The sequence below is a fragment of the Dipteris shenzhenensis genome, chromosome 16 (genome assembly GCF_047967505.1).
Source record: "Dipteris shenzhenensis isolate YYH24624 ecotype China chromosome 16, Dip_SZ_1.0, whole genome shotgun sequence".
NCBI classification, from domain to species: Eukaryota; Viridiplantae; Streptophyta; class Polypodiopsida; order Gleicheniales; family Dipteridaceae; genus Dipteris; species Dipteris shenzhenensis.
Genome location: NC_141611.1, coordinates 12,644,139 through 12,672,030, shown reverse-complemented (window position 1 = coordinate 12,672,030; position 27,892 = coordinate 12,644,139). Strand labels below are relative to the sequence as shown.

Genomic DNA, 27,892 nt, shown 5'->3' with positions numbered 1-27,892 from the left:
TTTCTTGGAAAGTAATCTTGAGATAAGGATACTCTACCTAGTCTGCCTCCCTTTTGTAACCCCCTATCTATATGTTACACCAATTGTAGTGTTGAGGAGCACCACATTAAGTAAATAGTGAGATTCCTTTAAGTTCTACTATGACTAAAGCTCCTTCCTCTCACAATTGGTCCTTGTATGTGACATGCACATAGCTAGAGAGATTGCACATAACCTGTGGCAAACGCCCACAAAAAGACATTGTGGGAACCAAAAGACATGGTGATAGATGAATGACAAAGGAAGGTAGCAATGATGGTTTTTAGATTCATTTTAAAAAATTTCAAGTATTTTGGAAAATAACAGTCAAGGTATCATACTTCATCTACAAATTTATTGGAAATCAATCATGTTGGACCATTCAAGGCATCAAAGGCATATTGGACCATTCCAAACAATGCCAATATATTTTCTATTATCAAAGTTGATATTATGCAAAAAATTCAATCAACATCAACATTTAAAGGATACTATCAACAAGTGTGAATATTTGACACCATGCTAAAGCACATGATGATTAAAGCCACGAGGATGTCATGTAAGATTTTGGCATTGTCGAGGTGGTGGACTAGAGGGTGCTAGTTGTGTGGAGGGTATGGCTGTTGGGTTGGAGTAAAAACTTCTCCGTTGCTTCGTGAGGTGGCCATGAATATATCGAGCTAATATCCAAAGGTGGCCTATGTAGGTGGGTGAGTCACTCCACCATCTAGAGCTTGAAAATGGGCTCCTCAACTAGATTGCAGATGCTGAGCACCGATCCAAAACGAGTCATGTACCTTTGAGTAGGTGTGACATGATCCTGCCAATTGGTGGGATATTGTTGCGCATTTCCCCTAGGGGGTTCATTCTTCATAAACCCCATATAGCACGTGCGAGAAAGCATGTATTAATAATACCCCTAATCTTGCATTTTTACATTTTCTTGTGTAATTGATAAACCCCCTATTGCATATATACATTTTTCAATCTTTGAAATTTGGACACCCCTCCTTAAATCTACACTTATTAATTACATTGATTTGCAATTTTATAAATCCCATCATGCATGTACACAGCTATTAAAAAAATATCCCTCGGTGCACTAATGTGCTATGCTATATGTTTTCTGAGTGACGCCCCTGGTGATTGTTGCCTCTTTGGTAACATGGCTACTTAATAATTTCTCTCCATGTGTTAGTTCTTTCCTTGACCATGTTAAAATCCCCCACTACTATTACATTCCTCATATTGTAAAGAGACCCCCCCACATTTGTAACATTCTTTTTGTTCCAATAGGAGCATAAATTGAAGCAATGGTCAATTGAACACTCTTACATCTAGCTTTTGCATCACCCCAAGATATGAAAGCTCCCTCTTTATAGTGAGAGAAAAGTCCTAAAGCAACACCTCCATTTCCTTCTTCTTCTTCTTTTTGAGTAAAAAAAATATTTGTATTATATATTGATAAAAAGATATACATTCATAGCCAAGTGTACAGCCTTAGTAACATTAAGACTTTTCCAGATCCTGACAAAAGGTAGGTAGCAAAAAAAAAAAGAAGACTTCATTCTGAGTCTGACTTAGATTTGTAGTAGATGCTTCCTTTGAACTGACATTCTTCATTAAACACTTTGAGATGCTCCTACTCATGATTACGTATCACTGAGAAGAACCGGTCAAGATCACAATCATAAATTTGGGAGGCTTGCTAGCCAGTTAGCAAAAATATGATCTGCATCTGGTTGAATTGAAAATCATTTTTGGAAATCCAAATAAACCACAAGGTGTGTGCTCGAACAAGTGCCTAGTGAGAGTGTTTAACTTTTGCTGCATCACCAAAAAGTATGGCTTTCCAATTCACTGGTGCTCCTAGTTGCATCTGAACAATTTTCTAGACTCTTTTGGCAGATGGACATGACACAAAAACATGGAAGACATCTTCTTGAATCCCAAGACAATGCCTACATTTACCATCCCCTTTTCCAATCCTCAGCCCCCTCAATTTGGTCCAAACCTTTTTGTGCAAGATAAGCTAGAGTAGAGTAGACTTCTTCTCAGGAATAGTTTTTGTCCAAGTTGAAAAGAATCTCCTCTCCCAGCATTGAGAGGAGTCAGAGGTATTCCATCTAGAATTTATGATCAAAATCATGTCCCCTATGTCCTTAAAAGGGGTGGGCACATGAAGCAAATGAGGTGAGAGGATCCAACTAAACTGAGGTGAGAGGATCCAACGAAACTCTAAGGAGTAATTTTGGAACTAACCCCCCCTTCCATTGAATGTCCCCATCCTGAAGAGATAATCTGTTAGTGACAAAAATAGCTTCCTGGTTCGTAATTCCCTTCTAATTTCAAGTACAGTTTTCCATATGAAATGTTCACTGAGCCACAGTTGTCCCCATGATTGCAGACCCTTGTTAGACAAGTGACATCCTCTGATGAAGTCTTCATTGTCTAGGAAATCATTTTTGTGTATTGAAGAGGACCATATGGAGTCTAGGCGCATAAACAAGCCTTTCCCCAAAAATTTGAGTTGTGCCTTAATTGACTCAAGAGTAGCCCATCAGGATTTCCACAAGGAGCTTCCCTTTGTAGAACAAGGTTCCGGGCTAAAAACTACAGACATGACTAGGTACCTTTTCCAACCCTTGGTTCTGATAGGTTTGACGTGTTTCAAGTTTTTGGCTAAAAGCATCACCCAGTCAAGATCAAGATATAGAAGAGCTTTTAATATCCATGTTGTAGCAAGTTTAGCTGCAGCCTGTTTGATGTCCACTACACCCAGGCCTCCTTCACGTCTTGGTCTAGAGCAGAAGTTCCATCTTCTGACTTTTGCTATCCTATTTGAGCCTCCACAAAGTAAGGGCCTACATTTGGAGATCAGCTTATCAAGCCCAACTTGGCTTGGGTGCCAACAGGAGAGGTAAAAAATAATAATAGAATAAAGGCAATGGTTGAGCACCATTCGTCTCCCTACCAGGTTGGCATAGAAGCCTCTCCACTTCTTGAGTTTGGAGCTGAACCTGTTTAGGACCCATTCCCACCGATCCTTCATGGACACGTCGAAACCCATGGGAATGCCTAACAATTTGAAAACAATTCCTTTAGGGATCAATTGACAACCCAACATTTCTAGGTCCTCTTGCAGTTAACCACTAAGTGTGCAGTATTTGGTTTTGCTATGATTGATTTGAGAGCCTGATGCTATACAGAATGTCTCCAGACACTCCAAAATTTCATGAACATCTCGGGGGGGAGTTCCTAAGCATGAGATTAGTGTCATCCGCAAATTGTTGCATGACAAGTTGTTTCATAAATAGCATTTCTATACTCTCAATGAACCACCTCACACTTTGTCAATGAGTAGCCAACCCAAAGCATCCGCGTCTATAGCATAATGTAAGGGGGTGATGGGACAACCTTGTTTAATATATATTTTCAAAGGAAAGGATGAGGACATCTCACCATTGATGCAAACTTTGGCTGGATGCATTCGAGAGTAGTAATTGAACAAAAGAGATATAAATGTGGCCCAGTCCCATGTCTCTCATGGTGGATTAAATTAAGAAGTCCCAATCAAGCCTATCATAGGCTTTATCAAAATCTATTGTAATAAAGCAAATTACTTGACCAGAATCCCGCAATTTCACTGCCCTCCTAAATGTTGACAATAGCCTCCAAAAGGTGTCTTCCCTTTATAAACCCCTTTTGTTCTTACAGAATCCACCCATCCATCTTGTGTTGAATCTGAGGGCCAATGCTTTGGCAAATATTTTATAACTGCAGTTAAGCATGGTGAGCAGCCCCCAATTTTTTATGACATCCACATGCTCAGGAAGAGAGCAACAAGGTAGACTTTCTTGCCAAACCTCCAGGAGCCTGGGACCAACTCACTTCCAAAAGGATTTTAGAACTCAATAGGAAGACTGTCTTCTCCTAGGGTTTTGCAGCTTATGCAAATGGATGTCAAGACAACTTTCTTGCATGCGGATTTGCATGAGGAAATTTACATGATACAGCCGGAAGGCTTTGAAGAAAAGGGCAAAAGAGCATTTGGTTTGCAAGCTGAAAAAGAGTCTCTATGGCTTTAAGCAAGCGCCTAGAGAATGGTATCACAAGTTTGATGCTTTCATTCGGTCCCAAGGTTTCAGAAGAAGTGAGATTGATCATCACTGCCTCTACACTAAAAGGGCTCAGGATAATAGCCTAATACTCCTAGCACTTTATGTGGATAATATGTTATTAGCTAGCAAGAACACTTATGAGTTGATGCATTGAAGGCCAAGTTGCATGAGGCCTTTGACATGAAGGATTTGGGACCTGCAGGTCATATTCTTGGTATGTGCATCACGCATGACCGGAGTAGGAAACTCCTTTGGCTTTCATAGAAGGAGTATGTTACAAAAGTGTTGTAGCATTTCAATATGGAGAGGTGGAAGTTAGTAAGTACTCCATTGCCTCCATATGTGAAATTAAGTTAGGCAGATAGTCCCAAATCAGATGAGAAGAGGGCCATGATGGCCAAGGTTATGGCCAAGGTTCCTTATGCGTCAGTGGTTGGGAGTCTTATGTATACTATGATAGCTACTAGACTGAACATTGCATTTGTAGTGGGACCTGTTAGCCGATATATGGCTAATCCAAGAAAGAGGCATTGGGAGGTAGTTAAGTGCATCATGAGGTACATGAAGGGTACCAAGGAGGTGTGTATCTACATTGGCAAAGGAGAGATGCACGTATTTGAGTACACAGATTCCGACTATGTAGGGCATGTGGATAGCAGGAGATCCACTTCTGGTTATGTGTTCACTTTGTAGGTGGTGTAGTGTCATGGATGTCTCATGCACAGAAGTGCATTGCTTTGTCTACCACAAAGGCCGAGTATGCTGTAGCCACAGAGGGTTGCAAGGAGGCTATATGGCTTGATCGGCTAGTGAGAGATTTGGGGATTCATACAGGTGTACCAACATTGCATAGTGATTCCATGAGTGCTATCCAGCTAGCATAGAATCCTGTATTTCATGCAAAGGCCAAACACATTGAGGTCAGGTACCATTTAATCAGGGAGGTACTTGAGGACAAGCGTATAGAGCTTGTCAAGTTTCATACGGATGATAACCCTACAGATATGCTGACAAAGAGTCTACTAGTCAGCGGTTTGAGTATTGTCATGTATTGATGGGCATTGGATAGTATGCTCATTGGTTTTCTCCCTTAAAGGCACATTGGAGGTTGTGGGGGTTAAAGGCCACTGTACCTTAACCCCGGTTATGTACAATACTCAAACACATATATATATGGATGAAATAGAAGATTAGGGTGTTCTGCACCCACCAAAACTTGTGTCTCTCAAGCTCCCTCTCTCCCTCTCAGCTTCCATTGTGTCCTCACAAAAGGAGTTTGGTTAAAGTAGTAAAAGCAAAAAATGTTATTTGTGTCCATGCATTGGAGCTTGTTTTGAATTGTCAAATCTCATTAAAAACAAGAAGAAATGGATATTGAATTAGATTTGAAATGGGTCTGAGTGAGTTCCTAGCCACCCCCTTGGAAAATCTCTCATTTGTTTCTTTCAAGTTTTTTTTGGTGGCTTTTTAATTTGAGTAGGTAGATTAGGTAGGATAGCACACCCCAGTGCTCCCAAACCTTACTTAAAACCTTGCTTAAGAAGTCATTTTTATAACTATTCATCATGTTATTAAAGTCGTTGCGCGAGGAGTCGCTAATATAAAAACCATTTCATTAAGAACTCACTGCATTATAATGCAATGCAATGCAACACAATGACCTGATAATGCAACGACCCAAGAAGTTGCTACTTTAAGCCCATAATTTCACCATGACTAATTTTGATTGGAGCAGACAGGTTGAGTGTTTAACACATGCACTTGATGTTAGATATGCTCAATGCCCCACCCTTCTGGTAACCACTAGTGGTCCAAGGTGCTCAAGTTGTAAGGCCGCCACATGAGGAGAAGCCATGTGTGAGTTCGGGACACTGGATCCTGACTTGCATGTCAGATGAGGTCTATCAAAATGAGCTCAAAATGAGACCGTTGATGGTAGAAAGGTGATTGTGTGGGAGCCCCTTATTCTTGCCGGGCCTAGGGGCCAGCTGGCCCCCCTGGTGGGGGGTTCGAGGGCGAGACTCGAGAGCCCCCGAGGTGACGGTATATGGAATATTCCCTGAATATTCCATGGATGACTAGTCAGCTCCACCGACTAGGTTGACTAGTCGGTGCCACCGACTACGTTGATCCGACTACCACCCTCATAGCTACAAAGAGGCGACCTACCCAGTCCATTGTATCAGATCAAGTTCAGAGCAGATCAGATCTTCCAGCTAGTAGCTCTTCACCTAGTTCTATCTAGATTGCCATCTAAGCTCCATTATGGGAGCGCATGGGTGGATGGAGCCATCATTTGTACTACATCGGTATTAAAGGAAAAGTTTGTTTCTCTCCAGTTTGTTGTGTACTCTCTATTCTTTGTTTAGTTTTTGTTCTGCTGCACCGTGTAATTTAACACTTGAGGTATTGTAGAGTGCTAGGAATCGACCCAAAGCCGGAGTACAATGCCTCAAATAACATTCTAACTGGCCCATCAAACACCATAGTGTCAGTTCCATCTGGGATATCGACTTTAAGCTCTTATTTTGTGCACAGTCCCACATGCTTGGATTCTTCAAGCTTGGAGGATGCAATGAGTTTTGACATAGAGATGGGTGAAAACCCAAGTTTTGGGGACTCTGTGGCTCCTAAAACTGGCTCACTTGGGCCCCAATATCCCACACCCTCAACTATGGCTTTGGGGTTGAGGGAATCACTCTCCAACCTCATGGGGAGATTCAGACGGTCTGACCTTGATATGGTTAACTCCTTTGCTAAGTAGGCAAACCTGAGTGCCAGAGGAGATGCAAGCCCCTCCTTCAGCATTTACATTAGGAAAATGAGCAAAGTAACCCAATGCCCACCTCAACGGTGGATCCCTCAGGCCTCATGTTCAGTTTTACAAAGGAGAACCATCTTCCACTAGAAGCTTTGAGACTAGGGTACCTAGTTTTTTGCCACTAAGTCCTGAAAGGCATGGCAAAAAACAACTAAACTTTGGGGGAAACATGCTTCCATGCACAAGCCTTTTTGCCTCCCTTAGTACCCAGCTTGGGCAGGAGCCCTAGAGGGAACTCCCTACCCTATGGCTTCATCCTAATGTGAATGGCTAAGTCCTAAAAGGCATGGCAACAAACAACTAGACTTTGGGGGAAACATGCTTCCATGCACGAGCCTTTTCGCCTCCCTTAGTACCCAGCTTGGGCAGGAGCCCCAAAGGGCACTCCATACCCTATGGCTACATCCTATAGATGGGTGCCTAATGTGAATGTGCCTATGCCTAGGCCTTCACTGATGTAGCCATTGCAACCTACCGCCACCACATATGTTGGCTCCCGGTCCCATTGGATGAGGGTTACCTAATGCAATGCCAATGCGGCCCATGGCATTTTACAACCAAGCTCCTAGTCCACCCACCTTTGGAAACGTGTCGGCTCTGCCTCCAAATCTTCCTATCATTGCACAGACTATATCTATTGATGAAGCTACGTGGATCCTAGTATAAGCACTAGGAAGGGGGGCTACACCGCCTACCTTTTTGGGGAGAGATGCTAGTGCTTCAAGGAGTGTTGAGATATCGAGCTCCAGGGTGACCATTGTGCATTCATGTCACCGACTTGTTAGCTGCAGATGGGGTTGGTACACCGCCCATGAATAATAGCTGGATGACACCTATCTTTATGTACTCTAGTTAGTGGCTCAGTAATTTAAGCATTATGTGGCTGGAAAGTCCTTCATTATACTCACTAGCACTGGTCTTGCAAAGTAGGCTCTTCAATCACCAAATCCCATGGGCCGGTTGGCCAAATGGTTGGCAATTCTACAAGAATATGATTTTTCTTTCAAAATTGTAAAAGGGGGTTGTTCCAACTTGAAGAATGCTTTGATTGATTTATGAATATATATAAAAATATTATCTCACCTTCAAAACAAACCATAAATTCACTCTTTTATAAAAATTTAAAAGTATAATAGAAAACATGTAAAAATATAAAACTTTCTTTCTTTCCTCTAAACTTTCTCTCTCTCTCTCTCTCTCTCTCTCTCTCTCTCTCTCTCTCTCTTCTCCTAATTCTCTCTATAGCCATAGTAAAGACACCTCATTCTCTCTCTTAATCTCTCTCTCTCTCTGACAACTCTTATGTCTTTCCCTCTCTCTCCTCATCCCACTCATTCTCTCTCTTAGTTTATCTCAAGTCTCTCTTTCTCTCCCTCCCATGGCTACTAGGATTTATCATTCTCTCTCTCTCTCTCATACTATACTTGAGCCAAACCCTCTAGAAATGTGGGAAGAACCAACAGACATCTGTCTTCAGTAAGAAAGTTGAGAGAAACACAACGGTGCTTGAAGGCCACAAGATACTACATTTGGATTTTCTTTCACCCGTCCACAAAACACGGGAATGTCAGCCATGCTTGGAAGATGGAAAAGAGAGGCTTATCTATGGACAAACAATAGAAAGAGGAATCTTGAACTAAAAATCGGCTGAAGATACCTCCACAAAGCACACATAGGTAGGGTAGGGTGTGACTGGTGTATTGTGAAATACTACAGGAAGAATCTTTAGCATAGAATAGCACATATACAATCTTAAAAGGACCAACCCTCATGATATCACATCCATCTTTACAAGCGAGGGTTAGAGACACGACGCTGCATAAGGTTGTTCATCAAGGCAAACAAGAATACCATGACAAATGTCAATAGTTGGAGAGCCTGCACATCACCTTCAGCTTCTTCCAGTTCTTGTAGTCGCCATGCTATTTCTTCAAGGGGTGTGCAGTCTGGCATCCTTCTTTTGAGCAATGTCCTTGAGGACCTTTCTGATGATCTTCTAAAGTCGGTGAACTCGTATCAAGTATGCCCAACACTTAGTTTCATGATGACCACAACCTTTGCATTCCTTACAAATGATCACCCTCCTTCGTGGCTTGCGGCTTTGTTGGGGTGGTGCTTCCACTCGCGTCATGTGTGATTGAAGTACAAGCTTCACGTGCCAAGAAATCAGTAACTAGATTTCGAGCTCGAGGTATATGCTGAATTTTTACCTCTTCAAATTGGTTGCAAAGTTCCAATGCTTGTTGATGTCATGGAACCAAGCCTTTGCTCCGCACCTTCCACCTTCCACTAACTTGTTCACACACTAGTTGAGAATCTCCTTGCACTTCAAGTTGCTTGGCATGATGTTCTTGTGCCTTTTGTAGCCCAAAAATGAGCGCCAAGTACTCAGCTTGATTGCAAGTACTTGCAGGTGCAGACTTGTCGTAACAATACTCCTCACCACTCGGTGAAGTGAGCTTCACACCCACACCAGCAGCCTTCGAAGGTTTGTAAGCTCCATCAAATTGAAGGATCCAAGATGTCATCACACCAAGACTAAAATTCGGACATCCCAAGTTTCTCGGTAGTCCAAGATAGGTAGGAGGAGAGGGTGGGGAGAATTCAACACTTGAGCCATAAACTTGCAATCCTTTGTTGATAGTTTATCTTAAGACCAAAAAGAATTACAACTTGAAGCTCGAAATGAGGCACAAAAGGTTGATTAGGTACAAATGGATTCCTTGGTTGAAACATTACCAACCATAGCGAAGGCCTAGAAACCTTTGTAGTGAGATTGAGAATAAACCATTCAGGATGAGCTTATCCACAGGAATTAACAAGCAGATGCACCAAATCTCCCCCCAAGCTTGGGGAGCATTCCACCTTTGGATGAAGGACACCGTATTAATTACCTCTGAAGCAGTAAGTAGTTCGATCACCGCACAATGAGTAGAAGTAAAATCAAAGTTCTCCCAGCGTATCAGTAGTTCTTCACCATGAATCATCCACAGTGTATCATTCCACCTGTCATCTCCTTGAACAATGCACTGGACAATCAACTGTTGAAGGTCGACATGAAGATTAAGGAAGAGATCTCGTGCATTGGTAGCCATAAGGTGCGGAGGACCAGGCACCAAATCCTTAAACGCGTCGAGAAGTGACATAAATATCCACCCTCCTCGTGTGGCGTGCGTCCGTGAAGTGAGCTTGGAGAAGTTCTGAATCGGTGATCTAGCAGGAGATGTGAATAGAGCACATGAAATGAAGTACTTTTGCTTTTTACAGCAAGAGCAAACTCCCCACGGTTAGAGAGTTACAGTTCCCGAGATTTCAATATATGAACAAAAATCATTACATTTTCACCACTTCCAACTTGTTGGCCCAATGATAAGTCTCCCTTTTGTGAAGGGGGAGGTCTTGGGTTCAAATCCTACTCTTTAATAGAAGGAGAAGAGAAAGAGAAAGAGAAAGAGAGGGGGGCCACGGGATTTAATGTTACATTTTTGCAGAAACTCAGAAAACTATTCGCGACCAGAAGACGCAGCAGCCCAGAAAACTGTCACGCGGTTGAACGCAGTAGACGTGTGGAGCGAGAAAACTGTCCACGACCAGAAGACGCAGCAGCCCAGAAAACTATTGCACGGGTGAACGCAATAGATGCGCGAAGTGAGAAGACACAGCAGCCCAGAAAACTATTGCATGGGTGAACGTAGCAGACGCACGAAGCGAGAAAACTGTCCGCGACCAGAAGTTGTAGCAGCCCAGAAAACTGTCGCGCAGTTGAACATAGTAGATGCGCGAATCGAATGCGCATGCAGTAGCTTAGAAGGAGCACAAATGGTACAGTTTTGCAGATGCAACCGGTAGAGCAGAAGATTTGCCACTAGCCGTGGAGATTTCGATCCCAGCAGCCACACCATTTCTATTAGCCGGAAAAGAAATCAAGACCAGAGGCTAGAGGCTAAACATGGCGACGCTTGAGGGCCATAGGGGAAAGGAGATCGTGAGGGCGAACCATTATCATGGGAGGGGAAAAGGAATTAGAAGGGGAGGGAATGAAGAGGGAAACTATGACACAAGGGGAAAGGGAGAGGGGGAAGAGAAGCATGTACATGATAGGAGGAGGAATGTAAAGATGGAGACATCAAGGGAAGAGGACCATACTTTATTTGAAAGAAAGGATGAGAGGGAAATATCAAAGTACTAGCTAGGTGGCTTTACAAGAATGAGCGTGTCTCATCAAGGAATAGCCCCCTCCTTTTATAGCCAAAAGAGGGGGTCTCTCCCAATTAATGCATCCTCCCACATGCATGGTGTGTGTGGAAAAGTCTCCCATGTGGGCTAGGCAGTTACGCACTCTCAATTGTGTGCGACAACCCTTTGCCTCAATTTTCCACATAAATCAAGCCCCATATCTCAAGTCTATGATGCTCCCTTGGTCTCTTCCCAATTTTATAATATGTTCAAACCTCTAGGAGGACAAGTGGAGGGTTGGCACAAGGAATCTTGCCACCTTATCCTACTTTCCCCATTATTTAACTTGCTCTCTTGGACCTTCTATACCTCCCCCACATGGGCCTATCCCATATGGAGGGAATAACTCAATATAATATCCATCTCCACCTATTTTATATTACTTCTCCCATGGACTTTGAGCCATATCTCACTAAATGCAGCCTAGGTGGAGGGGTGGCACATGGAGGAGCCATGCCACCTTACATTTTATAATATTACTATCATGGATTATGTACAACACACCTTATGGGTCCTCTTACATGGAAGGGTGGCACATGGTCATGCCCTGCCACCTTGACCCTAGGCCCTATGCACACCATATTTTATTATACTATTGCCACATATACAAACACACACACATATTAATGCCTTTTTCCTCAGACAATTTTATCCATAACAGTACTTATCAGATTGGTGCACCACATTGCATGCAACTCAATACCACCTAGATTGAGGTGCATGCAAAGTATTGTGCCCATCAGATATGTTTTGCATGGTTGATCACACGTTATGCGCCATTTTACTCCTAGTGTTATGCACAATCATAAAAAAATGCGCTCTCAAGTGTGTTATGCGAACAAGTACTTATGAGATGGGCACGCCACTTTGCATGCAAGTAAATACCACCTAGGTTGAGGTGCATGCAAAGTATTTGCCCATCGGATTGGCTTTTCATTGTCGATCAAGCATTAAACACCGTTTTTATCCTCAGGGGGGTCACTATGTATAAACCGTTTATATCACATGTGTTCAAGTCATATTTGTAAATCCCTTATCTACTATAAAAATTTTCTTAATAAAATGTACCCAACCTTCTGTTGAACTCACATGATATGGTTACATATGATGAGTGACCCCCCCAGGTTTTTGTCTCAGTGTGATGCACATCCGTAAATAAACATGCTCCTAAGTGTGTTATCCAACAAGTACTTATTGGATGGGTGCGCCACATTGCATGGAACTCAATACCACCTAGGTTGAGGTGTTTACAGAGTATTGTGCCCATCGAATATGCTATGCATGGTCGATCACACATTATACACCGTTTTTGTACAATCGTCAAAAAATGCGTTCCTAGGTATATTATGTGAAAACGTACTTATGGGATGGGTGCACCACTTTTCATGCAAGTAAATACCACCTAGATAGAGGCTTGTGCAAAGTTTTGTGCCCATCGGATATGCTTTGCTTGGTTGACCACACATTATGCACCGTTTTCCCCTAGTGTTATCCACAATCATAAAAAAACGTGCTCCCAAGTGTGTTATGCTAACAAGTACTTATAAGATGGACACGTCAATTTTCATGCAAGTAAATACCACCTAGTTTGAGGTGTGTGAAAATTATTGTGCCCATTGGATAGGCTTTGCATCATCAATCAAGCATTAAACACCGTTTTTGCCTCAGTGTGATGCTCATCTGTAAAAAAACATGCTCCTAGGTGTGTTATCCAAACAAGTACTTATCGGATGGGTGCATTGCTTTGCATGAAAGTTAATAACATCTAGGTTGAGATGCGTACAAAGCATTGTGTTCATTGGATATCATTTGCATGCTCAATCACACATTATACACCATTTTCCTCCTAGTGTTATTCACAACTGTCAATAAAAGCGCTCCCAGTTGTGTTATCCCAACGAGTACTTATGGGATGGGCATGCCACTTTGCATGCATACCAATACAATCTAGATATGGGCTTGTGCAAAGTATTGAGCCCATCGGATATGATATGCGTGGTCGACCAAGCGTTAAACTTCGCTTTTGCCTTGGTGTCATGGCACAAGCGTCAAAAGACACTATCCTAGGTGTGTTATTCCAACAAGTACTTATCAGATTGGCATGCCACATTGCATGCAACTTAATACCACCTTGGTTGAGGTGTGTGAAAAGTATTGTGTGTGAAGAGAGTGGGAGAGAAGTAAGGAGTCTCACTTGTAGCTTTCTCACACACATAATGGAGGAATACACACAAAGGTGGAGGCTGAAAACAGTTTTTCTCTTCTTAGTTGTGAAAGCCAAAAGAACTCTCTTTTAGTACAAAAGGAATAGGTGAACCCTATATGTGGGTCTCAAACCAAACTCAGCTAACCTAGGTGGCATACTAACTGAGACACTAACTAGAGTACATAAAGATAGCTGTCATCCAGCTATTATTCATGGGTGGTGTACCAACCGCATCTGCAGCTAACAAGTCGATGACATAAATGCACAATGGTCACCCTGGCATATCACCAGTGGAGCTTGATATCTCAACACTCCTCCTTGAGCTCAATTCCAATTCCTACACACCAAGCAAGTCTCTGAATTGTGCAGCTTCTCTGCACCCAATGCCTTCATGAATATGTTAGCTACCCGATCCTCTGTGTTGACATAAACTAGATCAATAAAACCTACTAGAACCTTCTCCTACACATAGCACTTGATAATGCACCTCAATGTGCTTTGTTCTAGCATGATAGATTGGGTTATTTGCCAAGGTATACTGCTCATGTTGTCACAATAAATGACAACTGGCCCATTTGTAGACTGATGCATATCATAAAGTAGCTTATGCAACCAAGTTACCTCACATGCAGCCATTGTTGCACCCCTGTACTCAGCATCTATGCTCGACAAGGCAACTGTAGGCTGTTTCATGCTGCTCCAAGTGATTGCAGCACTCCCAAAAGAGAACACATATCCACTAGTAGATCGTCTATTAGAAATACTACCAGCCCAATCAGCATTAGTGTATGCAGAGACAAAGCAAAGACAGAAAATGCACTTATAGTTAATGAGCCTCCACAAGATGAGGCATCCTTTGAAGATTATGCATTTTAAAACATCTCTATGTATGCTCCAGATCTCTCTTTTTATGTCAAGGTACTCAACCTGGATAGTCCTCCAAAATGAATGAAATAAACTATTGTGTTTTTGTGTGTTTTGTAAACACCTCTGGTCACCTTATGATGTAGGCCATGTGTATGTTTTGCTCCATGGTACCTCCTGCAGACATTGTGTGCATGTACATGCAGGGGAGATAACCATTGGAAGGTCTTTCTGTATCCCTTTTTGTTTACCTTACACCCAAGGGAACCCTTGCTAGCATGAGAACCTAGCCATAGATTAATCCTTGACCACCATGAGATGGCATGAGAAACTATGAGACTAGATGTATCCTTGACATAGCCTGAGGCATTCCCTTGAGGGGGGGTTTGTTGGGATATCTCAAGGTGTATGCCTCAGGCACACCTTGGTTTCTATGTGTGAGTGCTAGAGGCACAGTTAGGTGCCCACAAGCACAGTTAGGTGGTGGAGAGCCACATAGGATGATTGAGAGAATCTAGGAGCAGATTCAGGAGATGATTGTGGAGCTCTGAGGTCATCAGTGATGTCAATGAGCATGTATGTCTTTCCTTTCCTTTCAGTTTCCCCAACAATTAGAATATCTATCATAGCCGTGAAAGGATAATCACCTTTGGTTTGATTAGTGATATTTTCAAAATCTTGTTCCTCTTCTTCATTAAAATCCTAGATTGTTTGTGGCATGTGGAATTTGTTTTATTCCTCTTTTATTCCCTTTACTTGTGTTATCTTGCATGAGCATATCCTACATGGCCTCAATCTCTGAGTGCAATCATGCGATGAGTGAATGGTAACTATCTTGTCACAAAGTATTCATGCCTTTTCCAAAATTATTCTTGCACACTCTACACCAATCTTTCATTCTTGATTTCTTGACTTATACTAATTAAATGATTTTGTCTTGTCTTCTAACTTGGTTTGAAACTTACTTGCAAGGTTAAGCTAATTCTTATCCATCATGATTTTTGGTATGTCTTTGTGTCATACTCATCACCTAATGTTTAGCACACCTCATTTGTAATTTCATTCTCTTATAATAGCAATCATCGCCTCTTAGCTAAACTAATGCAAATGAATTGCATTTTTTATTGAGTAGGTTGACATACTTTATAAAAATTGAATATTTATAGCTAGATTCCCCGCCCTCATTAATAAGGAAAAGAATGCCCCTTCTCTACCCCTCTCATGAGCAAACTTACCCTTACCCCAAACTTACTATCTAATTTACAACTCCACATCAAGGGTAGAATGGGACCATGGACTGTCATGTAGAAGATTGGCCATGTACATCCCTCGAGTCATTTACCAATTTAACATTCTAAAGAAAGCTTGGTGGCAACTTTCTCTTATAGGCTCCTAACTTTCCAGCTCTCAAGTCTTGTATATGCAATCATTGTGGTTAGGATCCCTTGAACGTAGGTGATACATAGGGTTTCTTAGCAATACAACCTCCAAACATTCTGGTTGGTTGCTACCACATATGCTTGCTAGTGTGACTGTGACTGTAGTAGTAGTAATGCTATCAAAAGGGAGAGCACTTGAACTAGGTGTGTATTGGAAGCCCTTGGATGAAGAGCATGTGATCTAATGGTTCACGAATCCCAAGCTCCTCGATGGAAGAAAGGCATGCAGTTCATCTATGCCATCCAAAGCAAAACTTAAACCTTAGGGACACGTCCTAAACCCCTTACATGCGAAACCACATTTTATGATCATTAATCATAAACCATACTAAAATTTAATAGAAAGTTACAAGATTGCAAGAGCTTTTCGACGACTCATCGTTATTTTGCGAAGAAGTGCGTTGATTTGGAACCGGGACGAACAATTGTAACATGGCTCTGCTCAGAAGAGCGCATCGGGGTTGCGTTTATGCCTCCTCGCGCTGGTTTTATGTATTCCTCAATGTCTTGATCATTGTACGTCGTAAGAAATTCTAGGCTTGCAAACATTTACTATATGGATTTGGGCTTTGCGCAGCAAACTTACGTCGTCGACAGATCGTATCAGCAACTAATTACGAACTAGTGTTGTTTCGCACCTCGCAGGTCGCTGGTATTCTGATGATAAGCATGGTGTTCGTGCTGCAGAAGCATCCCGAATCCCCGGGCTTGTAAGCGTCCTTTATTCTTGTTAGAATTTTTTCAAGTTTAGAGATAACGGCGAAACAAATTATCGCAGCGGCACGACCTCATGCAAATGTTGTTTGTTTGGAGATAGGGCCATCGTTTTTCTGGGCTTTGAGACCATAGTTGCAGGGATAACGGGAATGAAGGAGCAAATCCGAGTTTGTTGTATCATTTACAGCATCCTATGCTCGGTTTCTGCTTTTGGAGCAGCAGTCCTTTCCCTGTTTATTTTCTCGAATGTAAGACCCTCACTAGTTTAAAAGCGAAATAGTGCTAGCGCATTAGCAAGAAATGCTCAGAGTGCTAAGCATCATCTCTCATAGAAAGAAGAATGGCTGTGCTGCACATTAGACGCACGCATCACACGGATGATTGGAACACATGTGGCTAATTTGAATAAATTGGAATTTGAATACATGTGGTTAATATGAATAATTGGAATTTGAATACATGTGCTAAGCATCATCTCTCATAGAAAGAAGAATGGCTGTGCTGCACACTAGACGCACGCATCACACGGATAATTCGAATACATGTGGCTAATTTGAATAATTGGAATTTGATTACATGTGGCTAATTTCTATTAGCTCAATTGTTCACCTATATACCACATTTGCTTGTCATGCTACTTATGGCACCTGTATCTTTCATTTTTTCCAGAAACCAACGATCGTTGAAGAGCTCAAATCCTCCAAATATAATAATGATATAGTAAGAAAACCCATGACCTAGTAAAGGAAACCTGGCTTTTCAATTAAACTTAAAATTTAAATCATTTAACTTAAGCCCTAAGCCCGCTAAAAGGTCTTCATTGAAAGCTTATTTATGTATTTTCATAGAACAGAAAAGAATGCACCTACTAAACCCTAAAATGCTTCTATTATGTACCATTGCCAGTTGGATAGATTTGTTTGGAGCATTGGATGGGCATACCTATTTTTATTTGTAATTGAGGTCAGCCACATTCTCATCACTTTTTAAAATAGAAAAAAACTTATGTACATGCTAATACTGGATTCAAGTTTCTTTAGCCAATATCCGTGGATCACTAATACTTTCTTAAATATAAAAAGCTATTGGTGACTAGATCAGTAATACTTTTTTAAACATAAAAAGCTAGTAGTGTAGTATATCTTAACTTAAGATGTGATATGTTGGAGATTTATAAAGAGATGGTTTACTAAACAAAGCAATTAAAATATGATATTACCACAGGTATTGGCAATGTTTCTTGGTTTTTTATTGCACTATTGTTCACCTCTTGAGAGCTATGAGGTACTTAAGTCTAAGGCAATATTGTTACTTGGTTTTTTATTGCACTATCATTCACCTCTTGAGAGCTATGAGGTACTTAATTCTAAGGCACAAGAAGTACATACAGGTGTTTTTCAAATTTTTGGTACACACTATAGCCAAAATGCTTAAATTAACTTCCATTTTGACAGACTTTAGATGAAACAAGAGAGCATCGAGCTTTTGGATTTTTCAAAGCTCGTCGAGATGTGTAAGAGCATCTACCTTTCATCTTTGGCAATTGTAATTATAAGCTTGCTCGAATAAAGCATATATACTTATGTTTTGAGTTAGCATCGCCATCCATTTTCTAAAAACCATGATAGTACAAGCATGACATTTATTCTAGAAATTTGTACTTACTTGTTTGTAGGGGTATTGCAAGTGATAAAGTCAATACTCGACAAGCAAAATCACTTGCAACAAAGATGAATAAGAAATATGGAAAGTATGAAGCTTTTGACATCCATCTTGGTAGCTCTAAATAATAAGATTATTGTCTTACTATTCAAAACTTGTTTTCAATAATATGGTGATGAGTAACAAGAGAGAGACAAAAAATTTAACAAATCATAATATAACATGTTAATATGCATGCATGTGTGTCTGTGCATGCATGCGTGTGTGTGCATTTGCATGCATGTGTGTGTGTGTGTGTGTACGCATGCATGCATGTGAGTTTCACAAAAAAAGAAGTGTGTGCATGCATGTGAGCTAGAGAGAGAGAGAGAGAGAGAGAGAGAGAGAGAGAGAGAGACTAACTTGGTTTATGAAAATGTAGGTGGAGTCATGAGGAGTTCAAATAAGCCTCATGCATTGGCACAACTTCGATACCTTTTGTACAATGTGATTGTGCATGAATACATGCCTATGTATTCATCACAAGACAATTACAATTAATCAAAGGAAAAAAGGGACCTTACATAGAAGCTTCACATGATGTTGTGTTGGCTTTTATAATTGTATTCAATTTTAGAATACTAGGGACTAAATTGCAGTAAAAGGGAACTAACACAATTTGATGTTGGCATACAACGAAATTGACTAGTATAAAAAGGTTCGATAGTCAAGTTTAAATCTGAAAGAGCTTCAAAGTGTAACACAATCATATGTTTTTACTAGTCAAGTTTACTTCTATGGATGAGAGCTATTGTATGTGACTTATTCTCTTTCCTATAGGTTGATCTAAATAATATAGATGTGTCTTCCAATGAGACATGCTTCTATGGATTAGAGTTCTATGTAGGTGAATTATTCTCTTTCCTATAGGACAATCTGAACAATGCGGTTGTGCCTTCTCATGAAATGTAAACTCATGTAAAGGATGAGGAACATGAGGCTACAATATCTATGTTTGACAGGGTAGCATTTAAGTAAATCTAATACAAAATGAAAGCACATGCTCAATGTTAGAGAAAATTGTGTAAGCAGATAGCCTAAGAAGATGTGTAGCAAAGAGTAGCACAAGAGCACGAGCACAAGAGGCTCTAGAATCACCTAACTACTACAAACATAATGTTAAGTAAAGGCCGACTTAGGTAGGCTTGAGCAATATTTTATCCTCTTTCAGGAAAGCCCACACCGAAGAAGCTTGGGGCCCCTCTTATCTTGTATCTTAAAACATATACACACTTAGTCAGGTCCAACAATTGATAAAAGCATTTTGGTTGCTATATATACACGTAGTCCTCCAACAACCTTCCTCCCTACCTTTAGCAAAATGAATATCATGAAATGAGACCATCCTAGATTGCTCTACCTTCAAACATCTCTCAATTCTAATCTTGAGACCTGAGTTGTTGACATCTTTGAATTGTTAAATTGCAACTATGCAAGTTCAATACTGTTTTATGCTCATCCTTTGTGATATTGAAGGCCATTTTCTAGATTCTAATGTTGATGATTGTCTCTGTCAATATTGTTGGCCTTACAGAATCTCAGTAATATCCTATTGAAGACAGATAAAAAATGTGGTTGTGTTTGGAACTTGCTAGACATGTCAAAGAATGTGCTTGAAAGATCAAAATTTTCCTTAGTGTCTCAGCATTCACTAAAATTACATTTGAAGCCATAGATTATAATAAGAATATTTAGCTCCAAAGAAATCTAAAAATATGTGTTACAATTATCCTTAGGCTCTAGTACTACAAGTTACAAACTATAAAAAGGCTCGTTCTATTTAAGCTCCGAGGGTTTACTATGTATAAACCCTCTATATCACATGCATTCAAGGCTTATTTGTAAAATCCTTATATTTATATTTTTCATTAATAAAATGTACCCTTTTTCTATACAAATCTATAAAATTTTCCCAAAATCATTTTAAATACTCCCTTATGTAAAAATTTGTCAAAATTAGAAATTAAGATTATTTTTCTATTGAACTCCCATGATAGGGTTACATATGATGAGTGACCCCCCCCCCCCCGAATAATTAAGAAGTATGGCCATTTAATAAGAAAACAACTTGAAATTGCATTGTTAGATTGACCTTAACATAGAAAGGAAAATCGCTCAATTTTTTGTGCTCTACGTGCTCATCACATCATGCAAACATTTTAGTCATAGTATCACTCACTTTTGAGCTTCATCGACAAATCCACTTCCTACATGCACATCAGCCTCTACATCGATGCATCTAACCCAGCACATAAAAAGAACCAAAGAAAAGAAATTATTTGATGTTCTTTCATCGATTGACGGTTGGTATAGATCTAGATCAGAGTAGACTAGATCACCATAGAGGGGACGCTTTGAATTTCCCCAAGTTGCCAGAGTCTAAGCCATGCTCAAAATTCCCGACTAGTTCCTACTCGAAGTCAGTCCCTACGCTCACATATGATTTCACATACACCAAGCCTTGGGGGAAGACGAACACCTCGGTGGCAATCAAGTCACAAGAGGCGATGCGAACAAGTTTGAGAGAGGGCGACAAAGATAGAGGGAAGATTGTGATGGTCAGCCTGGAAGATGGGTCTTTGTAAGTGTGGGCACACCTTGGGAAAATTGGGTGGGAATGAATTATTGGAACGAGCTTATTTGGAAGCTGGCAAACAGGCTTAAACGTTTGACGAGGGAGAGAATAAAGGTTTTACCTGGATGATCCGACACTAGTTTCCCTTTGCCAACGTTCCCACATTTCATCGTGTTCATCATTCTTGCAAAGATCGACCATAAACGTAAGCTCTTGCAAAAGAAGTTTGAAAGGAAAGTAGAAAAACATCACACCTCGTTCGAATTTGCACTACTGGTGTCGACGGAGTCTCCAGATCTTTCAAGATCATATTCGTAAACTTTGTTCTCTGCTTTGCGACATAATTGGTCTTCACAAAACCTTGCAAACAAACACGAAGAAAGAGAGGTAACAAGAAGGCATGAGAAAATGGAGGCAACAACAACTATCGGATAACACTTATATATAGGAAAGAAGTGCTTCTCATTTGGGGTATTATCATCCGTTACCAAACAGGTCGATACCTTTCTTCTCTTGATATTCTCTAGAAACAGCGCACGTGAAGCAATGTATAGGTACGCTAACTTTTTGTGAATTACCAAGGTACGTGGTCACCTTCTAGTACTTACATATGATCTCGGGGGGGGTCACTCATCATATGTAACCCTATCACGTGAGTTCAACAGAAGGATATTTTTTATCTCTAAAATTTAAAAAAATAAATATACATAAGGGACTATTTAAAATAGTTTTGGAAAAACTTTATAGATTTGTATAGAAAAGGGCTACATTTGATTAATGAAAAAATTTACATATAAGGGATTTTAAATATAGGCCTTGAACGCATGTGATATAGATGGTTTATACATAGTGACCCCCCTGAGCATATGATTTGCAACAAAATGCCTTAAAAATCACGAGTCAATGCATGAGGCAATGCCTTTCTTTTCTCGATATTCTCTGGAAGCAGTGCACGTGAAGCAATGTATAGGTATGCTAACATTTTGTGAATTACCAAGGTACGTGGTCACCTTCTAGTACTTACATATGATTTGCAATGAAATGCCTTAAAAACTGCGAGTCAATGCATGACTAGAAAAACTTGCTTTGAAGGCTTGTAGCAAGTTGCATTGGTACAGTCAATGTATCCACTTTCTCTTGAGCTTTTAAGGGCTCAATGGCTTCAATGTCCTTGCCCTGAAAATGCTCAATGAAATGCCTCAATCTCGTAGCATAATAAAAATTGCATTGGATATGGTTCCATAAACCAAGAAAAATTAACTTCTTACGATCGCCCAACTTGCTATTGACTTCAACTCCTAATCTAGTTCTCCAAGGTGTACTAATCCTCATGGAAATGGAGCAAGGCATATCTATAATGGATCAAGGAGTACGGACGCCTCTGCACTAAGGAGGCAATGTAATGGACCACTCGCGAATGACACTGATGATTCCTAACATCATCCCTAACAAGTACAAGTACAAAGAAGAGTCGCAAGAATTGCCAAATGTCCTTCAGGTTTGTTTGTCATTCAACAGATTGAACATCTTGTTCAGGACTGCTTCTGATGCAGTAGTCAAATTGGAGATCCAGGTGATCGTTTTTGCATGCAGGGTTGGGCTGCTTTGCAAGAACACTTTTGGAAGTCGAGGTTTGCTTGTGATATGGACGAGTATCTGCCACTAGTGTTTGTGCCTCCTCATCATGGTTTACAATGCCCACCTCTTAGAGTCGCTGCTAATGATTTGAATGCCAGAGTACTAGGTGGGAGAGTAGAATCTTGCAGATCGCCACAGCAACCAATGGTTACCTACATGACCAGCATGAAAGAGGCTCAGATTTCTGATCATTCAAGCGTGATCGAACATGTACCCTCCAGGGAAAAGGAAAGTTGCATAAGAGTGAAAGTGCCGAGCATTAGTGCTTCTAGTGAGCTAATAGCCAAAAAGAGGAATTGCAATGCATGCATGCAAGATATTGAACAACAATGATGCGAGCAAAGATCATCAATCTCGTTTTGTGGTGTGTGTGTGTGTGTGTGTGTGCTGTTGATTGATGGTAAACTCACGGAAGAGGCTCAGCTTACCGCTTTCAACCGATTCGTCCCTTACTCATCCTTCATAAGGCATGCACCATAAATTTAAGGTACAGCAGGAATTGGTCAACATACAAATGCAAACGCAAATTGCTTTTCTTGCTCCTAGCTATAACGCTGATACCTGTTTCCTACCATCTCATGCATAAACTTACAAAGCTTGCCACAATCAGGATGCAAGGAGGGCTAACTTTGAATGCGAGCTAACCTATTCGATTTGCATCGAAGACATGGATAGCACACGAGCTTCCGGCATTTCATTTGCTCAATACTCCAATTGGAGGGGTAGGGCAGTGTAGATCAAGTGGAGTGGATAAACGACAGGGACTAGTGGTGCGACAAAGTAGAACTGCTACACAAAGGAGGCAAATGATCAGTGAATGCATGAGTAGGGACGAAAGGTCAGATGATCTACAAAGGCAACATCTTAGTAGAAGGACTGACAGAAAGCTGGGCGATAGTTCTTGAGCCTAGTGCATGCAATGCATGTTGGAACTCAACGTCTGAATCCACATGGTGCATCCTACGAACACGCCAACAACAACCACGAATAAGCCAAATAGAATACGACATGTGGCAAGAATGGACGTGCATGTGTTGCAGATCTGGACCATCGAACCCATTCCACACGGTGCCAATCTCACACGAAAATGAGCTTTCACCAGCCCCATCGGGTTTACTTAGGCCTCCACGTATGGCAGGCCAATAAGTTGTACCTTTGAAACCAAGAATGCATACGCACATGCACATAGATATGATGGTTATGTGTGTGTGTGTGTGTGTGTGTGAGAGAGAGAGAGAGAGAGAGAGAGAGAGAGAGAGAGAGAGAGAGAGAGAGAGAGAGAGAGAGAGAGAGAGAGAGAGAGAGAGAGAGAGAGAGAGTCCCCCCTTCACTTCTCACTTTCTAGATAATTGATTACTGGAAGCTTGTATAGGCCTATGTTTGTGTGCGCACACATGTACATGCATGTGCAAAAATAGAGGAGTCTTGAATCACTCGTACCCATGCCATAAAATTATAGGCGATGGGGTGGCATACGAGTACAGTCAAAATATCGACACCCTTTTGGAAGACAATATCCTCATCATGAAAATAAGCCATAGCAAGCCATTAGCAGATAGTGGGTGCTCAAAATTGATACTGTTCTATGTGGCAGTGGTGGAGATAGTGTGGAGGTAATAGTTGGAGGTGTCTCGCTATTGCCATATGGAGTCTCATGTGGATGCGTTCAGCAGTCGCTCGGTGAGATCATGAGGGTCTTGCTGAGGAGGGGTAGCTATTTGTGCACTTTGGAGATCTTCCTAGTGGTGGACAATCTATTGTTGCCATTGCTAAGTAGTGCATGAAGTTGCTTTATTTGCTGGGCTTGTTGAGCCACCCAAGATTCTAGAGCCATATTTTCTTTCAGCACCTTCACTTGTTGTTGCCACGATCCACGGTAGTTTGCCTCTTGAGAGCATCATAATTGGCCTATAGCATATCATTATGTGAGTGCTCTAGTGCAAGGGCTTCTTTCATCTGCTGCAGCTTAATCTTTAGGCTCCCCTTGTTGATTTAAATTGCCTCTTGGCCACTGGTCTTGATCATCAAACCGTTGGCTTTCTCCTTCTATAGTGTAGCCCCTCACCATGCATTGGTTGTAGAAATGGCATGATGAGTTGCGAACTCTTGTTTCTTGAGAAGCATGTTCTGTTTCATCTATGCCATGGTAGTCAAAGCCTCCACAAAAAATGATGCTTTTGCGGCATAGTTTTGTCCTCCTACATTAGTTTGTTATATTGTTGTGCCAAATCTTTAGGCATTGGAGGTGCAGAGTTCAACGAATTCTTCTAATGTAGGGTTGTGAGATGGTTGTGCCTACGGTCAGCTATGTTCTTCAGCTCCCAGCTTAGCTATGGTTTCATGGACCTGTTTGGCTATTAAACACTGTGCTTTGCCAGCTATAGGACTTTGTAGAGCGGTTTGCCTTTTCTCCTAAGTAATGTCAATAAATTGTTTTTCTTGCAGCATAGACTTCTTTAGAGCACACTCGTATTTGAGATATTATGCAACTTTTGCCTCCTTTTTGTGGTTCACTTCTTCCTACTACCACTTGAGTTTTGCTTGCTAATGTTGGAATGCCTCTTGAGCATGAAGATTGAGCTTACATAAGGGGGGATGCAAGTGGGAGAGTTTTGGAGGCAAAGGGATGTTGTTAAAATTTGTTAAAAATTTTGTCAATGTTTTGGTACGATGCAAAGTGAGGAGCTACAAAATGAGGCTTCCTCCTTGTATAGTGATCCTGGTAACGTAGTGGGTTAGTGTTAGCATTAACACAATGACTGGCTTTATTAGCATAACGACTGGCATTATTAGCATTATTATCACACCAGTACATGTTTTTAGTGCAACGGGACAATGTTAGCCTTAAAGCAAAGTTATCGCATTAGCATTAAAGAAATGACTAGTGTTACATGGTAGTGGGTCAGTGTTATTAGTGCAACGGGTCCAGAGTCACTGCATTAGGCTTATCATAGTGACTACAGTGTTAACAATCTCACCACGTTAGTAGTCACTGCATTAGAGTCATCATTGCATTAGGCTTATCATCGATAGTGACTACAATGTTAACAATCTCACCACGTTAGTAGTCATTGCATTAGCTTTAAAGATGAAACTTTATTTTCTCTGACCTATTCTAGAATTTGATTGATATGCTGACCTTCATGGATTTCACCTAGATGCTTGTGAGTGCATGGGGGTTTGTGCTGACTCTTCAACTATGGTGTGTGGACCAAACCATTGCACTAACTTGGAATGTGACCTTGTGACCTAGGGACACTAGAGATGGAACTTGTGCAAACTTGATGACCCTATCACCTGATGGAGTTGTGTTGAGCTGACCTATGTAATGCAAACCACAAGTTAGGGGAGGGGTGCTATTTTCACCTAAGGGAAAACTAGATGTGGGGACTCCCTATTTTCACCTCTGCGTAGAATGCCTATTTTCACCTAGAATCAAGGTATGATCAATGAAATCAAATTTGCTGAGACTTAGAGTACCTTGCCTCTTTCGAAACTGCGTACTTGCTGAGTGCCCCTGTAAAGAGGGTGGAGATCTGCATCTTGGAGTTATGAACAATTGGCATTATCATCTCGGTAGCGTTAAATCATGTAGGTTGGGGTCCACCATGCATTGGTAGCAGTAGGGCTTGAATTTTTCCATAAACTGGTGAAACTTCTCGAGTCTCTATGGCACTTGTGGGACTATTTGTGCTAGAAGCTAGTACCTACAATGTAGGATCAACGGCAAATTCTTGTGGTACTGTACCATTTCTAGGAGTAGTTTCTTGTGTGGCTACCATGCTTGTTGTTGAACATTTGCTCTTTGATGTAGTAGGTTCTTCTAATGCTACTACCTTTTCATGAACAGGTTCTTGTGGTACTACTATAGGTTCTTCTAATGCTACTGCCTTTTCATGAATAGGTTCTTGTGGTACTACTATAGTAGTGTGCAGTGGCCTTGCTTGCAACATAAGAACTCTTGGATAGAGAAGAGTCATGCCTATGATCTTGCCTTAGTGTGGTTTTCCTTTGAAGGGCTAGCAATATGTTCTTGTGATTCTACCCCCGTTTTAGGGGCAGGTTCTACTGCCTTGCCCAATTGGATGGACCTACAAAAGTGGTATCATCAATAGGGGTTCCAACCTGGTGGGTGGAGTGGCAAGGTGGTGGGTCTTTGGCACCCAAATATTCTCATTACCTTAGTAGTAGCCTTGAGCTTGAAGTAGCCACTTAGGAATCCACTTGGGGTGGCTTCTTTAATTTTTGCCTTTTGATGCATGTCTTCTTGCTTGAGATTCCTTGGTTTGGTAGCTTGTAGCCAAATTGGTGTGGGAGGTAGAGGTGGGAGCAAAGCTGCATATTGAGGTCGGTTCTCCAATAATTATAGAATATGGGATGGAGGCATTGTTTTGAAATGCAATAAGATTTCTTCTCTTTGGAGAAAGAGGTAGGGGTAGGGGTCATCAATGTGGAAGGTACAACTATTGGTGGCCCCTTTACTTGTCCTCTTAGTGCCATGATGGTATTTCTACTGAAGGTTGCAGGCATCATCTTGATGTCAGTAGAGGCAGATGAAGAAGATTTGATTGTACTTAGTGGAAAATGCCATTATCTTGTTGACAGGGACCAATGCATTGTTGGACTTATTGGTCACCAATGGTTTGAGACCCCGGCACTAATCAAGATGACTAAGGTGCAATCATGATTCATTAGTGGCACTATGCATTCTCACTAGTTTCTTTGGTAGTTGACTTCCTAGCACTAGGTCCTTTTGAGGATCACCTTTCATCCATGGCACCCGCAAGCATCACATAGAACCTAGTTGCCATGCTATGGTTATTAATTAATATTGAAAATTATACACAACCTATGGCATGCGATATTTGACTGTTTATTGCATGTATCATGACATGAGAAGGTTCAAGTATTACCTTGGATGTTAGGAGTTGGGTGCACACCTCATAGGCTAGCAGGTTATGACTTGCCCCAAGGTCCACAAAGGCTTCCACAGAGTAAATAGTTGTCCTGTACAGTTGAAAATCCACCTACACCCTAGCTGGTGCACAGTTAGATAATACATATGATTTTAACCCTTCCATGGAGGCCTTGGAAATTGTTATGAGCCCTAAATATTTGGCCTTGGCTTGCCCGTCTCTTGCTTCCTCTATTGCTTGTCGTTTCATGCGAGCAACTTCTTTTTTTCAGCTCTTTTTTGTGATGGATGGATTGCAGTGTTTGAAGCATTAGGGGACCATAATAGCACTTGAGCTTACTGTTGTCCTTGATGTAATCATCCATCTCAACTCCATCAAGGGTCACAATTTGGCATGACCCTTGTCACATAATTTGCACAGCTTTGTGTGGACCCAATCCACGATATTTCAACTTATGTTTTGTATTCCTCACACTATATAATATTGCAAGATCACCTTCCTGAGGTCCTTATGAGGCTACAATCACACCACTTTTCTTGTGGAGAAGTTTCTCAATCTTGATGCCGTATGCCACTCTCAGTCTTGTCGTATCGAGCTTTCCAATCTCTACTAGCCTTTTTAGAATCACCTCATTCAATAA

General features: G+C 41.1%; 1 protein-coding gene across 1 annotated transcript; it reads left to right on the top strand.

Moving 5' to 3' along the window:
- Nucleotides 1–16,137: 16,137 nt before the first annotated feature.
- On the top strand, nucleotides 16,138–18,530 carry LOC147892565 (uncharacterized). The gene is made up of 9 exons (XM_087386872.1): nucleotides 16,138–16,221; nucleotides 16,351–16,415; nucleotides 16,523–16,670; nucleotides 17,092–17,142; nucleotides 17,329–17,385; nucleotides 17,647–17,706; nucleotides 17,877–17,935; nucleotides 18,098–18,172; nucleotides 18,506–18,530. The coding sequence occupies exons 1-9, from the start codon at nucleotides 16,138–16,140 to the stop codon at nucleotides 18,528–18,530; spliced, it is 624 nt and encodes a 207-aa protein (XP_087242998.1).
- The last annotated feature ends 9,362 nt before the right edge of the window (nucleotides 18,531–27,892 follow it).